This window comes from Desmodus rotundus, chromosome 4, assembly GCF_022682495.2.
Source record: "Desmodus rotundus isolate HL8 chromosome 4, HLdesRot8A.1, whole genome shotgun sequence".
In the NCBI taxonomy this organism is placed as follows: Eukaryota; Metazoa; Chordata; class Mammalia; order Chiroptera; family Phyllostomidae; genus Desmodus; species Desmodus rotundus.
The window spans coordinates 144,410,417-144,427,081 of NC_071390.1; the positions used below are offsets into that span (position 1 = coordinate 144,410,417).

General features: G+C 35.3%; 1 protein-coding gene across 7 annotated transcripts in view; it reads right to left on the minus strand.

Annotated features, from left to right (window-relative positions):
• ARHGAP21 (Rho GTPase activating protein 21) overlaps positions 1-16,665 on the minus strand; it is a 125,708-nt gene that overhangs the window by 60,233 nt on the left and 48,810 nt on the right. For all 7 annotated transcript variants that reach the window (XM_053922542.1, XM_053922541.1, XM_053922543.1 and 4 more), the window contains exons 3-4: positions 9,166-9,345; positions 6,568-6,592 (exon numbers count right to left, since the gene is read on the minus strand). In XM_053922542.1, coding sequence (XP_053778517.1) covers positions 6,568-6,592; positions 9,166-9,345 — 205 coding nt within the window. The remainder of the gene's footprint in view (positions 1-6,567; positions 6,593-9,165; positions 9,346-16,665) is intronic.

Below are 16,665 nucleotides of genomic sequence, written 5' to 3' on the forward strand. Positions count from 1 at the left end.
AAGAGAGCACTGGGATACAGAGGGACAGAGATGCTGGATGAAAATTTTCTAGAACTGGTGATAGACATCCATCCACAGACACAAGAAGCTCAAATGAATCCCAAACAAGAAAAATAAAAATAAGTTCTTGCCTAGACTTGTCATTACTAAATAGCCGAAAACCAAAGACATAAAGAAAATCTTACCGGCAGATATTTTACAAGTTTGCCTTCAAAGAACTAATAAATCAAAATATGATTTCTTATTAACAAGAATAGCAATCAGGAGAGTGAAATATTATCTTCTTCAATGTGCTGAAAGAAAATATCAATGTAGAATTCTGTAGCAGCAATAATATCTTTCAAAAGTGAGGGCAAAAGAGACCTTTCAGGAAAACAAAAGCTGAAAGCATCACAACACAACATAAAGGTAACATGTAGGCAGGAGGGAGACAAGTACAGCTAATAACATGTTCTAAGATACTTACATTCTTTCAGGAGAACAAAATATTAGTTAGTATTAGACTTAATAAGTTTCCATATTATAATTTCTAGGAAAACCACTAAATGAATGGCTATATTTAATCTCAAAAAGAGAAATATAATTCAAAATAAAATAGAAGTAGAAATTTCAAAATAAATTAGGAGCTTAAACAATAATTATATTAAATGTAAATATATAAAAATTTCCAAATTTAACTTTGAGATAAGAGAAAATATATGCAAGTCATTGATCTGATAGTGATTTAGTATCAAGGACACTTACAATTCAAAAACAAAAAGACAAACAGCCTAGTTTTTAAAATGGGCAATGAACTTGAATAAACACATCTGCAAAAAATATATACAAATGGTCAACAAACGCAGGAAAAGATGGTCAACCCCATTAGTTTTTAAGGAAATGGAGAGCAAAACCACAATGAGATATCACTTCATATTCACTAGGTTCACTATAGTACAGAAACAAAAAATAACAGTCACTGATGAGGCTGCGGAGAAACTGGGACTCTCATACATTGCTGGCGGGAATGTAAAATGATGCAGTTGCTGTGGAAAACAGTTTGGCAGCTCCTCAAAATGTTAAACATAGAATTACTGTATAGTGCAGCAATTCCACTCCTAGACAGATACCCCAAAGATCTGAAAACAGAGACTCTAACTAATGCTTGTTTATACATGTTCACAGCAACACTAATCACAATAGAAAGGTGGGAAAAGCCCAAATGTCCACCAATAGATGAATGAGCAAGCAAATGTGGTATATACATGCAATGGAATTACTATTTAGTCATAAAAAGAAATAAAGTACTGATACATGGCAGACACAGAGAAACCTCAAAAACACTATAAAAGTGGAATAAGCAATACAAAGGAAGGTTATGGCCTTGGCCAAGTAGCTCAGTTGGTTAGAGCATTGTACCGATACATCAAGGTTGCAGGTTTGATCCCTGGTCAGGGCACTTACAAGAACCAACCAATAAATATGTGGAACAAAAAAATCAGTGTTTCTCTCTCTCTCTCCCTCTTTCTAAAATCTATTTAAAAATTTTTAAATGAGGGGGAAAAAAAAGGTTCGTAATGAATGATTCCATTTATATGAAATATCCATAATAAGTAAGTCCCTGTGGATAGAAAACAGATTGGTAGTTGCCAAGGACTTAGGAGAGATTACCGAACGACTGCTTAATGGGCATGGGTTTCCTTTCAGGGGGATGCAGTGTTTGGGAACCACACAGAGGTGGCAGATGCAAAACACTGCACACACGTCCTTTAATTCTGTACTAACCGCCACTGAATTGTTCACTTTAAAATAGCAAATTTGATGTTATATGGATACCACCAATGAGAGAAATGTTAATGGGACTGATCCATGATGCTGAGTGTATTACAATGTATGGATGTACCCCAATTTGGTTATCTATTCATTACATTGGTGAACACTTAGGCTGAATCCCATGTTTATTTATATGAATAAAACAGCTATGAACATGACTGTGCAAATATTTTTTCCAGACAAACGTTTCATTTATCTTCAGTAAATTCCTGTAAGTGTCCTTATTTCATAAAATTAAGTGAAAAACCATACCAAAATGTTAGGTATCAAAAATATAACTGAATCAAAGATGGAAATCAATTACAAATAATAAAGTAATAATGCTTTATCCTTAAGCTCAACAGACTTACACCGATAGGACATGCTCAATTACAAAGATAAAGAAGAAACTTTAAGAACAAGTATTAAATGCTAATTACTACATTAGCTAAATTGTATCTGGAAATTGAATCAAGGATTTTTTAACACTCCTTACCCTTCAAGGGAACAGAGTCATCTTTGTTACAGGTTTTCAAGAATGAATCATGTGAGAGTAAAGAACTTTCTGAGAAGCCATGGCAGAAACTGAGAGAAAACTCTAGAACCAGACTGCCTGAGTTCATAGTCCCACACTGCCATTTGCTAGTTATGTAAAAACCTTGTGCTTCAGTTTCCTCCCCTAAAAATAGAAGCAATAATATCTGCCTCCCAACCCCAGAAAGTTGTTGAGAGGATTAAATAAATTAATCCACGGAAAGTCTCAGTACACTGCCTGACACAATGTTAGTAGCTGCCACCACGCTACCACCACTATCAACACCAACCACTACCACCTCCACCACCATCATCATTCCTACTTCATCATCATCACCCCTACTTCCTAAAGTATGTTCAAGACAACTTCAGACACCTGTGGTTATTCTACTAAAAAGTACTAAAAATTTATAAAAATATGCAACTAATGAGAATATTTACCTAACTACCTGAGGAACACAAATAGTTTAAACTATCAATACAGTTAAAACTGGATCCTAAATGGTTCAGTTAATGATCCTTTCCAAAGACATCAGAAGAGATCCATGGAGCTCAGCTGGTAGTGCTGCATTTAGAAGTAATGAAGGATGATTCTGATACTGTACCACTACACCATAGACTTAAACCTGCCCGTAATAAGAATATCTTCTCGGCAAATTTTTATGTCCACATTTTAGTGTAATGTTAATTTGAGGGAATAGATTTTCAACCTGTTAATGAAAACTAATGGCTTAAAATATACCCAATTTTCTCAGCTTAACAGAATTTACCTCTTCATTAAAATGAAGAACATTTGATATCAAAACACAGTGGGTACTGTACCTCTGGTATAAAACGATGAAGTAGGACAATCAGATTTCTCTCTCAGGAATTTGTGCATATTATAATTAGAGAGGAAGAAAAAAAAGATACAGTAAGGACTGTACCTTATACACAGTCAGCTCAGGAGAAAATCATGTATAATAAAAATTAACTGTGAAAGTCATTTAAATCATCCTACAAATAACAGAGTTTGAGTTTTTGGGAGATCAAAAGCCAAGATTTTGTGTTGTTACTCTGTATTTAGTAGCTTTTAAGGTCCCAATTCTAGCGTCTGTGGTCCCCTGGGTTTCTTTGACTTGACTTTGATTTTGGAAATGCCCTGTTGGTTTTTAGAATAAACACATCTTTCCTGAGGTGGTCTGAGGGAGTTTCTATTTCCTGCCACTCAAAGAGATTTGGTTATTAAAAAACTCTAATAGGCTATAAGTTTATTCAGAAAAAAATGCAATTTACAAAATATAAATTTTTACTATTGAGGAAATTTGTAGAATCCCCAGTTACTTTTTGTTTCTACTATTAAAATGCTTGCATATACATTTTAAAGCCAAAGTAAAAATCCAATAGTTACTTAAACAGCTAACAAATGACATAACATTTTGGAATAGCAATTTTCAACCTGTGTGCTGCAAGAATTTTTAAAACATGCAATACCTGGATATTTAGTCAAGGGCACTGACCTCTTTTCCCTTAGATTTTCAAAGAAACAAATGACAACAGCCAACACACCAATAGCCAGCCAGTGTGAATGAATCAAAATAATACTTTTTTTTTTTTTGGTCAGGTCAGCAAAAAATGTTATTTTTTGGTGTGCTGCAGAGTTTTAGTAATTAATTTATGTGTGCCATGAAATGAAAAAGGTTGAAAATCACTGTTTTAGAACACTGGATATATCCCTATGAATGAACTGAGAGAAAACTTTTACTCAGGGAAGAATAAAAGAGAATAGTAATTACAAACTTTCAATTATTTCTATTTTGATTATGAGCATTTGCTCCAGACATTTAAGGACAACAGGATGTCAACAAACAGCAATTATACACGAGCAACTATTATCACCAAAAAATATTTTTCTACCCTAATGGCTTTTTTCCCTTGTAAATGTGATTTGCATTACTGTACAAAAAACTAACCAGCAGAAATGAAAAATAAATTTTAGAAAACAAGAAAGTTACACAGGATATAAGAAACAGAATGGAAAATTGGGTAAGGAGAATAATCAGAAAATTAAGTGGCAAAGAGATTCCCCTTTGTTGCCAAAAAGAAAGAAAACCAAAACAAAACCTTTCCACTGTTTCACAAAATTCTGGCATTTTAAGAGGATCTCTTAAAAGTTTGAATACAATTCTGGCAATTACTGTCTCTCCAGTGGTTCTAGGCTTTGACTCATTATCACCCTGGAGGCTGGGATTCTATTTAATTATATTTATATTAATTTATATTCTATTTAATTAAACAAGATTCACATAAAAGGATTTCGTAATCTCAATATGTTTGAAAATAAATTTTAAAAGAAGTGAGACTATTAAAAAATCATAATATTTGGTTCAATTAAAAAAATAAATTATATGTAGCCTGTCTCTAAATAGGTTTCATTCCAAAACCAGATCTATTAATAATTGTGCACAAGTGAGAAGTTCTTCTCACATAGCGTATGACCCGGTGCTTGGTCAGTTTGGTTATTAGCACGGTATATTAAAAGTACTATACTTTAGCTAAGTAGGCCTCTGTGCACAAGCCAGAGCAAAGCAGGACATGCATTTACGGGTACTGTGTGTGCACCTATTTTAAGTACATAGTGTTTCTATAATGCATAAATTGTGAAACCTCCATTTCAGTGAAGACAATGGTATCAAGAAACTTTCTGTCATTCCATAAAGTCCCCGGTGCCCCTTCGCTCTCAGTACTATGCTGGTCCTAATCTGCTTTCTGTCACTGTGGACTAGTTTTGTCTCTTCTAGAATTTCTTCTGAATGGAATAAAACAATATATACTCCTTTTTGCCTTTCACTGGGCACAATATTTTTGAGATTCACTACATTGTATGCATAGGTACTAATAATACTATCTTTTTTTTTGCTGAGTAGGTTTCCCTTCTATGGATATACTACAAATTGTTCATCCACTCACCTGCTGGTGAACCTTTGTAATACTGACATCAGATTTAAAATCTAGGAATGGTTATGTTAAGGGTTAAAATGAGAGAAAATAGTTTCTTTCAGCACTATCAAAAGTAATCTGAATGTGTAGGGCCAGGTAGGACCCTTCATAGTTGTCACTGTTGTGCAAGATGGGCCACTCCTGCGTCACCATCTGTCAGGCACCAGGGTTCAGGATGAAGTCCAAATGTTACTTGGCATGGGTTAAGAAATAGGCACTAGTGAGGAAAAGGAAATTTATAAAACCAGGATCAGCAAGAGAAAAGAGGCCACAGGTTCTCTATCTTCCCACCATTGTAAAGAATACGGGGTGCTGATGCCTGGACAACCTCCTGGACACACAGCCTCTACCATCTCAAGCCAATCATGTGCTCATCTTCAGTGGGAGAAATATGCTTCTAATGTATATATAGAAGGACATCGTTATAAAACTTTACACAGACAATTATACTCGTATATTCTTGCTAAAAATGTATAAATTCAAACTAATGATGAGACATTAGTATGATGAAAACATTTGATGAAACATTAATGATGAAAACATCAGACAAACCCCAACTGAAGGGCATTCTACAAAATACTTGACCTGTACTCTTCAAAGTATCAAAGACATGAAATATAGGGAAGACGAGGCACTGGAGAGACTAAGGGGACATGACAAGTGAATGCGACACAGAATCCTGGGACAGAAAAAGGACACTAGTAGAAACACTGGTAAAAAGCCAAATAAAGCCTGTAATTTAGGTAATAGTATCATACTAATGCTAATTTCTTAGCTTTGTTAGTTGTACCACAGTTATGTAAGTGTTTACCATTACGGGAAGTATATATGACAACTCCTTTATACACATTGTGGCAACTTTTTAAAGTCTAAAATTAAAAGTTTTTGAAATGGGTGCACTTTATTGCATGTAAATTTTAACTCAAAAAGTTCATATAAAATTAAAACAAAAGTAAATGTGAGTTAGAATACTAATTAAATAATAATGTCAGAATTAGTTTCCTCTAAATCAGGACATATTCTCCCTATAAACACCAATATATAATTAACAATAAAATCATCTCTTATTCAAATTATGAGACAATGAATTCATAAAACTTTGAAATCTATAGTAAAAATACTTAATTTCTATTACTTTCACTTCTAAGAACTGTTATATATTTTAACTCCAAACACTGTATAATCTTATTTAGTATTACTTAAAGGACAAAAACAAATGAATAGAAAAACATTCAGAAAAAAATTAAAACTTTTATAGCATACCTCCTCTGTTGCCATTTTCTTCATCCTACAAAATAAAAATATATATCCACATATGAATACATATTTATAAACCCTTGCTATAAATCGTAGCAAGGCTCAATCCAATTCAAACTGCCGTCTCCCAAATGTGCCAATTACAATCTCGTTAACAGTGCCTTTTGCCAGAATGATGGGGTCTTCATAAAGAGAGATAGGAAGAGTATGGCTGAAGCCAACTTAGAAGGAAGACATCAGGAGTTCAGTTTCTGACACTGAGTGTGGAGACACCCACAGTGAAGGTGTCAAAAGTAGGCAGCTGGACAGATGAATCAACAGCTTGGGAGAGAGGGCCAGGCTGGTCATCACTTACTATACTATCCTTTCAAAGAACGTGCCTTTAGGGTCTATTACAGGACCCAGAACTATCTTTATATAAATTGAGTGGCTCTAAAATGCTATTTATTTAGTTTCTTGCATTCCATTTTGAGGTTTATCTATTTGTTACCAGGCTTCACTTATTGTTACCAGGCTGTCCTGCTGCTACTTACCAACTTCTAGCTGGGAAATCAGAAAAGCAACTTTAAAAACTAGTATACAAATACACTTATTCAAACATTCGTTGAGCCTCTTATATGAAAGCTACAATCTACTGTAGAAATAAAAAGACATTTAGTAAAGGGCTGATAATTTATTATATAACTTTGACCTTTATTTTGGCTGCCCAAATATACAGGGCAGGACAAAAGTAGGTTTACATTTGTGAGTAGGCGAAACACAGTTTATTCTTGTGTTATTAGTCATTAAATATTGTATTATTTTCCATACGAATTAATCCTACTTTTGTCCCACCCTGCATACATTTTTTCTGGTTATAAGTTTTGTTCTGACACTGGTAAGGTTGCTAGCTAAGAGACATAATTAAGACATTATTGTATAAATTGTACATTTTCTGAAAGCTATACAATATAAAATTTTAAAAATCTCTTTTAAAATGAATGAACAAACTTTCATAATTAAAAAGGAAACAATTTCAATATATGTATTTTCCATGTAAAATGTACAAGACAGACCTATTTGCAAATATACCTGTTACATAATCTTAGCATTAACACCTAAAGTTTACTAAGTGATTACTCTACACCAATTCCTGTACCAAGTGTTCCACGCATATTATATCATTTAAGCAACAAAACAATCTCTGAGAAAGATGCTGCGATTGTCTGTTAGGTGACTCACCCAGGGTCACAGAGCTATCAAGGGGCAGCCGTGGGATGCAAACCCAGGCTCTTTTGAGTCCAACGACTCTGCTGTTAACAATTATGCTGTTACTTAAACTTCTAGAAGTATTTTCTAACAACAGAAGTAGTAATAATAATGCATTGTTAACCTGTGTTTGGTAAAATTGTTATGAAATTTCACTAACTATATGTTCATCATGACCAAAAGGTCTTCTTTAAAACAAAACAAAATAAAAAGACAAAAATAGATTCAGTCTTAATGTGGACTAAAAGAAGGGACTCTGATATTAGCCAGTGCTCTCACAGGTGCCCTAACATATAAGGAATACTATGTTAGACATTTTAGGGTACATAGATTCTCATAAAATCCAGTTCAGTAGTTTTATAGACATTTCAGGAACCCCAAAATGGTAAATTTTAATTCCAAAAATAGTAATTGTTCATAACTCTTAAAAATGATTGAGAACTTTAAAAAGCTTACCCTTTAAGACTTTTACTGGAAAGATATAATAAACAGTGTAGTCTCCAGAAGCTATTTGACACTATGTTTTAAAAGACAGCCTTAGAGTCATAGAAATTATGAGTTAGAAAAGGTTTTCTAATCTTCTAAATTAATTCCCTCAAATTAAAATGGGTATCTAGAAGACAAAAGAAGTTAAGGGGCTTGGCCAAAGTCTCACAACTCTTATAAATATTGTTCTTTCTTATACTGTTGTACAACAGCTAAGCATTAGGCATTCATGTTGGCAAGTTAAAATCCTAGGTCCATGACTTACTCATTATGTGACTCAGACCAGTTTCCAGTTACATTATACAGGGCTAATAACAAGTGAAGTAATGCTCATAAAGAATAGTAAAGAACACAGAGCACGCACTCAGTGTGTCTGCCACCATTATAATTATTCCACGCTGCCCCTCATTAGCCCATGTTACTACTATACAGTGAAACATATAAATGTAATTCAGCCTGGTAAGAAGCTATGTTTACATATTCTGATTTGCCATTACATTACATATCTTAGATTCAAGTATTATTCTAATACTAATAACTCTTTATAACTGCCAGAATATTTTAATAATCTATTTCCTACCCAGAAAACTCACCACTCTTCTAGATAGTAGAAAAATAGCTACACAATAGAATAAGTAGAATGATTCAGAATTAGAAATAGTAAAAAAAAAATAGATTTAGAGTTAATAACTTTTCAGAGAAAATTAAAATTTCTGTTCTAGAAGGTAGAAAAATATTTAAAGGAATATAATAAAAATGAAAACATAAGACTTCTAAGGTAGAAAGAATAAGGGGAGAATGAGAGGAAGACAAGAAAGAGAGAGGAATAGCTTTGTTTTTGTTTCAAGTTACTTTAGTTATTTCTCCTACCTTATATGAAAAATGAATTGCAGACTCCGGGGGATAAACAATAAAATGCCTTAATGTAAAACCAAAACCTTGAGATGTTCTTGTCAACATAACTGTTTTGGGACCTGGCCAGGAGAATGTTTCATCTTCAGATGGTGATACAGTTTCACTTTGTTCTTTTCCATCTTTCCTTTTTGATACCTAAAATGAAAAGATACTGAAATGTTAACTACTAACACAATGTACTTCCTCACTCAGAAAAAGTTAAATATAAAAATATAATACCTGAGGGCAGATATGATCTTAAGGAGAAAAAGAACCATATTCTGGTGCAGGAACTATGCATATTAGCACAAATCATGCAGAGCATCAAAAACCAATCTGTTTTCTAGAAAGGGGTGGTGCTATGAAAAGGTAATCAGAAGAATGAGCTCTTGGAAATTAGAAATTGAATAGCTAAAATTTAAATTCAATAGGAGAAATGAAAGATAACACCAAGAAAATCATGTAGAGCACTAAGGACTAAGAAACTACAGACGAAGAGACATGACAGCCTTACCAAGTAAGAGTACTAGAGCTGTGGTCACCAGACAGTCCAACAGCAACAAGGGATATAAGCAAGGTTCTGAGCACGAATTCAGTATCCACACAGATGTCCTTCTACTGCCTTGGCCTAACCATTCTTCCATCTCTCCTCCAGTCCAGGCTTTTATCTGGTCCATGACTGAAAACCATTCACAGTCTCAAATCAGGGGTTCCATTCTTCATTCCCTCTCACACCCCAACCCTTACGATTCTTCAATCTGAGCCGACCCTACCACTTCTTCCCTGTCCCTTACCACCCCATGTCCTCATTTCCCTCTTAAGCCAGCTTCAATTCACTCCTTTGCCTTTCTCTAACTTCCTCAAAGTCACCTAACCCTAGACAAATCAATGCCTACTCTGGGCCTGCACCTATGGAGTTGAACAGGAGTAGAGAAAAAAACTAAGCTGTTTTCACTCTAAGTTCATGACCACTAACCTCAAGAGTCATTAGTGTTAACTGTCAATGATGAATCTTTCCAGCCTACTCAAACTCAATGACTAATTCATCCCTTCTCCCCCATTCTCAGTTGTAGTTGATGACCTTGCTCTCTACTACCCTGAAAAACCCAAGCAATAAGATGACAACCTAATGGCCTGTGCATTTACCCACCTACCTGCAACTGTGCCCTTGTTCTCCTGTCTTCCCTCCCAATACAATGGCTGAACTTGCCAGCCTTTCTAAGACCCCACCACTTGTGCACTAGAGTCCACTCCCTCTCACTAGTCAAAGATACGATTCCACCAAATATCCACTCTCTCTTTTGTGTCATTTCTTCTTTACTGGATCATTCCCACCAGCAAATACACATTCTGTAAGTTCTTTAATCTTTAAAAAAAGAAATCCTCTTGACCATACAGTCCTCTCCCAGTTATGCGTGTCTGCCTTTCTTTAGAACAACAGAGTTACTATCTCCAATTCTTTTCATCCTATTTTCTCTTCAATCACCTCAAATCAGGCTTTTGCCTCCACACTCCCTGAAACTGCTTTGTGGAGGTCACCACCACCTGGCTAAAATGAATAGTCGATTATTAGTTTTCATCTTTGATTTTTAAGGTGGCCCAAGGATCACTTCGTCCTTGAAAGAGTTTCTCTACTGACTTCCTGCACTGGTTTTCCTCCTGACTTTGCTCCTTCTTCTCAGTCTCCTTCACTACATCTTCATCCGCTAAATTTCTGATCTTGGAAGTACCTAGGACTCAGGCGTCTGGCCTATGTTTTAGAGATTTCATACAGGCTCACACACTACAAACCATCTATGAACAGATAACTCCTCAACTGTTTCCTCTAGTCCAGACATCTCCCCAATCTAATAGGTATGCCAAACTTACCATGTCTGCACTGATGCTAAGATTTTACATTTCCCTCATGGCTAAGGATAAACATCTTTTCATGTGCTTAGTTGTCACCTCATTATATAATTTTAAATCACAAAGAAAATTTAGGATTTAATCAAGATACGTGAACCTTTCACGTTACACCTGAGGAAACTGAGGCCCAGATTAAAGTGATTTATTCAAGATTGACTAGTATCAGGGTAAGAATTAAAACCATGGTTTTATGAATCCGAAACTAGAATATTTCTCCTGTTTTCATCATCTATTCTGTAATCTGCATAGATTCTCCTCCTCCCAATCCACTGTTCTTTGATCTAATTTATTATATTTTTAATTTTTATTTTTCTGCAGGACTCTAATTTTAGCACTATAAAAAATTTCACATGTATTAAATTTATTTCTGGTACATTACTATGCCTCGGCCTCCCAGCTCCTAAACACATTCAAGTTTTCTTTCTTCTTCCTTTGAATCAGATAGATAACTCTCTTGGATCACCGTTTCACGCATCAAGTTTCTGAAGTAAGCCTACTGTGTCTTGCTCTATAAGTTTTTCACAAAAATAGAGAAGATAGGCTGAAGATAAAGCAATTTCTTTTTTTGCTCCCTGCAAACTAAGATTAAGATTTTCGAATGCAACGTGGGTCAGGTGTCTCAATTATTCTATCCTCTCCAGAGCATCACCCCAAATCCTCTCCAGTCTCCTCACTCTTCCCTACAGGAAAGAAGGGAGGGTCATCTTTCTACATAGATAGAAAAGTTGAAAAGAAATATGCATATGTGCCTTCTTTACTCCTTCTACTTACCCAGACAGGCTTTTGACCTACTGGATTTCTAACAAGGATAAACGCAGGCACACAGGGAGGGATGCTGCCATCACAGATTTCTCTACTTGAGACGGCCCCTTAACACATAACTCTCTACACGTGTCTCACCTTCCCACCAGGAGCACCCATGCATGTACCAACAACATCAGAGTGCAAGAAGCCTTGAAGTGACTGGAGTAACAGCAGTTAAATTCTTGTGGACTAAGAACTGTCATTTGATTCCCTGAAAAATCTTCACAAAAAAAGTCACTTGGTTGAATAATAACTCAAGGTTAAGAGAAATCAAAATGAAGGATAAAAACTGACTCCATGATACCTAGATAAAACAACTAGACAAAGCAATCTAAAAGAGGAGTGAGACAACATACATGGGGAAACACTAATCAGACAACAATAAAGGTAATAAAAACCTCACAGAAGGGAATGCAAACTAGCATGAGGACCCTTCCAGGAATGTTTTAAAAGTAGATTGTAATGAAAGTCCATAACTGTGTAAATGTACTATAAAACAGTCAAACACACTTATAATGGGTGAATTTTATGGTATGCAAATTATACTTCAGTAAAGACATTTTTTAAGAAACTTCTCATAGGTAAAAAGTACAAAGTCTAAATGTTAGCCAGAGATGAAAGACACAGGCTACCACGAAAGTAAACAAGATTTAGGAAAAACTACCTGTATGCACAACACATATATAGCCCCTAAGCTATCTTTTGTAATTATTTATACTTTAAGTAGAATGGGCACAGCTTCCTTCCAGGAATCATTCACGAGGGAGGATAAGAAAGTATACTGAATTCAAACTGAAAGGTTCTAATATTGATTCCGTCATATTCCTAAGATTATGAGCCCTACTCCTATAGTCTTTGAAAATATTTTGTTATATAATATTTGTTATATAATAGTAGTAGTACCAGTTCTTTAAAGTATGGTTTTCTTCCTTATTTTAGGGCCAGACTTTTTCATGCTGATGCAACACCTTTTAAGATGTCATTTCCTGAGAAAACACAACACAGGCTTTGAATGTGTGGGCCCTTAGGAGTTTTTTTTCTTTTATATAGTTGAATTGTGGAACTATCGTAGTTATGACTGTTAACTGGCTTGGTGGTTTGTTCTTTTATTACCTGGGGAGATGGCATGCACGGGGAAGGGTGGGGTAGAGCACGGACTCTGCAGCCAAACTACCTGGGCCTCGATCTTGCATTTACCAGCTGTGGACCTTGGGCAAGTCCCCTAACACATCTGTGCCTCAGTCCCTCAACTTTACTATGAGGATGATAATTACAGTGCATACTTTATGTTTCCTGTAAAGATTAAATAAGTTAAAGTTTAAGCACTACATAAAAATTAAATTTAAAAAAAAAAACAGGTCACCAATACATAAAGGATTCTTTTAAAAATAGATTACAATAACACTTTTCCTATCTCAGGGAAGCAGTGTATAAAATACAATTTTATCTGAGGAAAGACAAAATCTTCCACATCCATAAAACTTTTTACTAGATTTTTAGATATATCATTAATTCTGAATGAGAAATGGGCTCACAGTGGTTGGGTAATTTCTCAAAAAAAAAAAAAAAACCCCAAAAAACAACAAACCACAACTTACACATGATCCAGCTAGCCTAATCTGTCTGCTCTATGCCACATGTGGAAAGGAAATAACAGGATTTTAAACATTTATATATTGTTTATCTTTAAACTACTTTCTCCACAGTCCTAATACCACAGAGAATTACTCTTATAGCAAATTATTCCTCACATACTGAATTTCTTTAATGCAGCATTTCTCTGCAAAATATTTCAGCACAAGTAGAAGTGTGATATTTTTAATGAAAAGGTTTATTTGTTTGAAATAAAAGGCTCTTGGATGAAGTTTTTATATACCTGGCACTTCTTGACTTTCAGCTTCTGTTCATGGGGTCTGTCAAGATTTGGGTATTTTTGTTGTTGTTTGTTTCTTTTTGGCTACTCCAAGTTGGTAACAATTGGAACTCCTTTGAAGTTAAATATCTAGATATATTTTTCTAGGAATTAATTCTGATTTTAGTGGATATGTCAATATTTAAAGCATGAAAGATGACCAAAGAAATTCTAATACCCTGATGACTTGAAGTTGAAAATCTAGAATATTTTAGTACAAAACATTTCAAATTAAACACAAACTTAATTTTAAAAAATATAACTGTAAGCCTTGGCCAGTGTGACTCAGTTGGAGCATCCTCCCATAGACAAAAAAGGTCGCAGGTTCGATTCCTAGGTCAGGGCACATACCCAGGTTCTGGGTTAGCTTCCTGATCAGGATGCCTACAAAAAGGCGGTCAAGCAATGTTTCTCTCTCACATCAATGCTTTCTCTCTCTCTCTCTCCCCCTTCTTCTCTCTCAAAAAGCAATGAAAAAATGTCCTCGGGTGAGGATTTAACAAATAAAATAAAATGAAATAATAAAAATATTGATATAACTCTTAACGTTTACATATATTATTTTATTTTTTAAAAGATTTTATTTTCATTTTTAGAAAGGGGAAGGGAAAGGGAAACATCAATGTGCGGTCACCTCTCAAGCGCCCCCTACTGGGGACCTGGCCGCAACCCAGGCATGTGCCCTGACTGGGAATCAAACTGGCGACCCTTTGGTTTGCAGGCTGGCACTTAATCCACTGAGCCACACCAACCACACCACCACGGCTTAAGTATATTATTTACTTAGATATTCATTTATAAAAATCTTTCATCTAAGTTGACTGTTGATATGGGTCTTTCTGCTGCTGGTGTCTATTTTTTACATATTTTCTTGTAAAGAAGCTCTATTACCAGGTAATATAATAGTTATTTTCAGAAGCTCCTTGTTTTTTCATACAAATAAAATCCGCTTACTCTGAATCAGAGAACAGATTATATCTTTAAGTTAAAAACAATGATCTCCCTGTCCTTTGGGCAGACAGGAGTCTCCAAATCAAGAGTCAAGCACACGTTTCAGTTTTTTCTAGCTACCAATGAAATCATGCAGTCCCCTGTGAGCAGATATGAGCAATACTGAGCATGTGTACAGGCTACAGCAGGGCTAGGTACAGGAGGTCAGACCCATGTCATAAGGTTGTACCTTTTTTTTTTTTGAAGCATTGTAATAATCTAGAAAAACAGAGACTCATCTCATTAAATACATGTGCAACAAATAAGTTTCCCAAATCCAAGTAAATTTTGGATTATCAATGACACTATATTGGAAACTGTTAATAGTTGACTCAACTTCATTAACCTAAACTATAGAGACTATATTATTTCACAGAACTTTATAGCTAGAAGGAAACTTCTAACTCATATAAAGCAACTTGGTCATTCATCATTTTATAGAATAAAATACTGAGTCTCTGAGAGGTTAAGTAACTTGCCAAAAGTTACACAACTATTGGTGACCAAAAATATTCATTAGGGTCCAAACTGAAGTAGAGTAGACCAGAAAGAGAGGTCGGGAAAAATGGAGAAACAATTCATAAAAGATGCTGAAATGGTTTTTCGTATGTGCAAAACTACAGGTCTCTATATGCCAACTAAGGTGAAAGCACCCCATATCAGACATGAATTATTCATTTACTCGCTAGTACTCAACAGATGTAGGCTATTATAGTATGGTATTTCCAGGAGAGCAATGGCGTCCTGGTAATAGGTAAGCTCTGTCCTACAAAAACCTTCACCCCAGTGAACAGGAAAAAGATGGGGAACTTAAAGAGAAAAGCATGAAAGGTACTTAGAATTACTGAATCTTAGGAGATTCTTTTTCTTTCCCTTACCTGTTGCTGAAAGATAGCTTAAACCAGATATTCTATGTATAAAATGTCAAAAATACAGACTGCTGTTTGGGGAGAAAGACAGGGGAGTATGTACAGAAACCTGCTCCATTTTGCCAGTTTCTCAGCAACTCAAACAGTCTGTTAAAGAGCTTAAAAATCAAATATCTAGTTCAACCAATTTATTTTACAAACACAGAAACTAAGGCCCAGAGAGACTTGCTGATGGTCTCATAGCTAATTAGTGACCCAGCTTGGACTAGAACCTATGTTTTCAGTCTCCTGATCCTGAACTTTTCCACAACACTACACCACTAACAGGCTGGCTTAGCAATTTGGGCATAATAGCTAATGGGTAATGAACCATTCCTTTTCCTTTTATTATATATGTAAAATATGAGTGAGATGTATATATGAATATATATGAATGATATAGGTTCATTAAAGACAAATCAGAAAACAAAGCTAAGTAAAAAGAAAATAATTTAACTATCTACTATTCTCCCTCTAGAGAAAATTGGTACCATTACTTTGGTGTGTATATATCCACCTAGACTTTTTCATATGCAAACATAAGAGGCCTGTCCAGAAAGTATCCAGCACATAATATGAAAAACAGGGACATTTACTGAAGAAGATATAAGATACAAGAAACACTGTACACAGGACAATGACGCCTCAGTCCCCTTCAAAGGAGGCACCTTGGAACCTCACACAGTTCTCTCAATCGCCATTAGCTGCCTCATCATATTTTCCTGAATCTCATCGAGGGTCTGAAATTTCTTCCCTTTCAAAGATGATCTCAGTTTGGGGAAAAGCCAGAAGTCACAGGGTGACAAATCTGGGCTGTAGCGGGGCTGAGTCACCAGGGTGATTTCATGTTTCACCAAAAAATCTCTGCATGAGACATGATACATGGCTTGATGAAGCTGCCAACAATCACCACTTTCCCATAGCTGTGGCCTTCTGAAACATTCAAATGGTTTC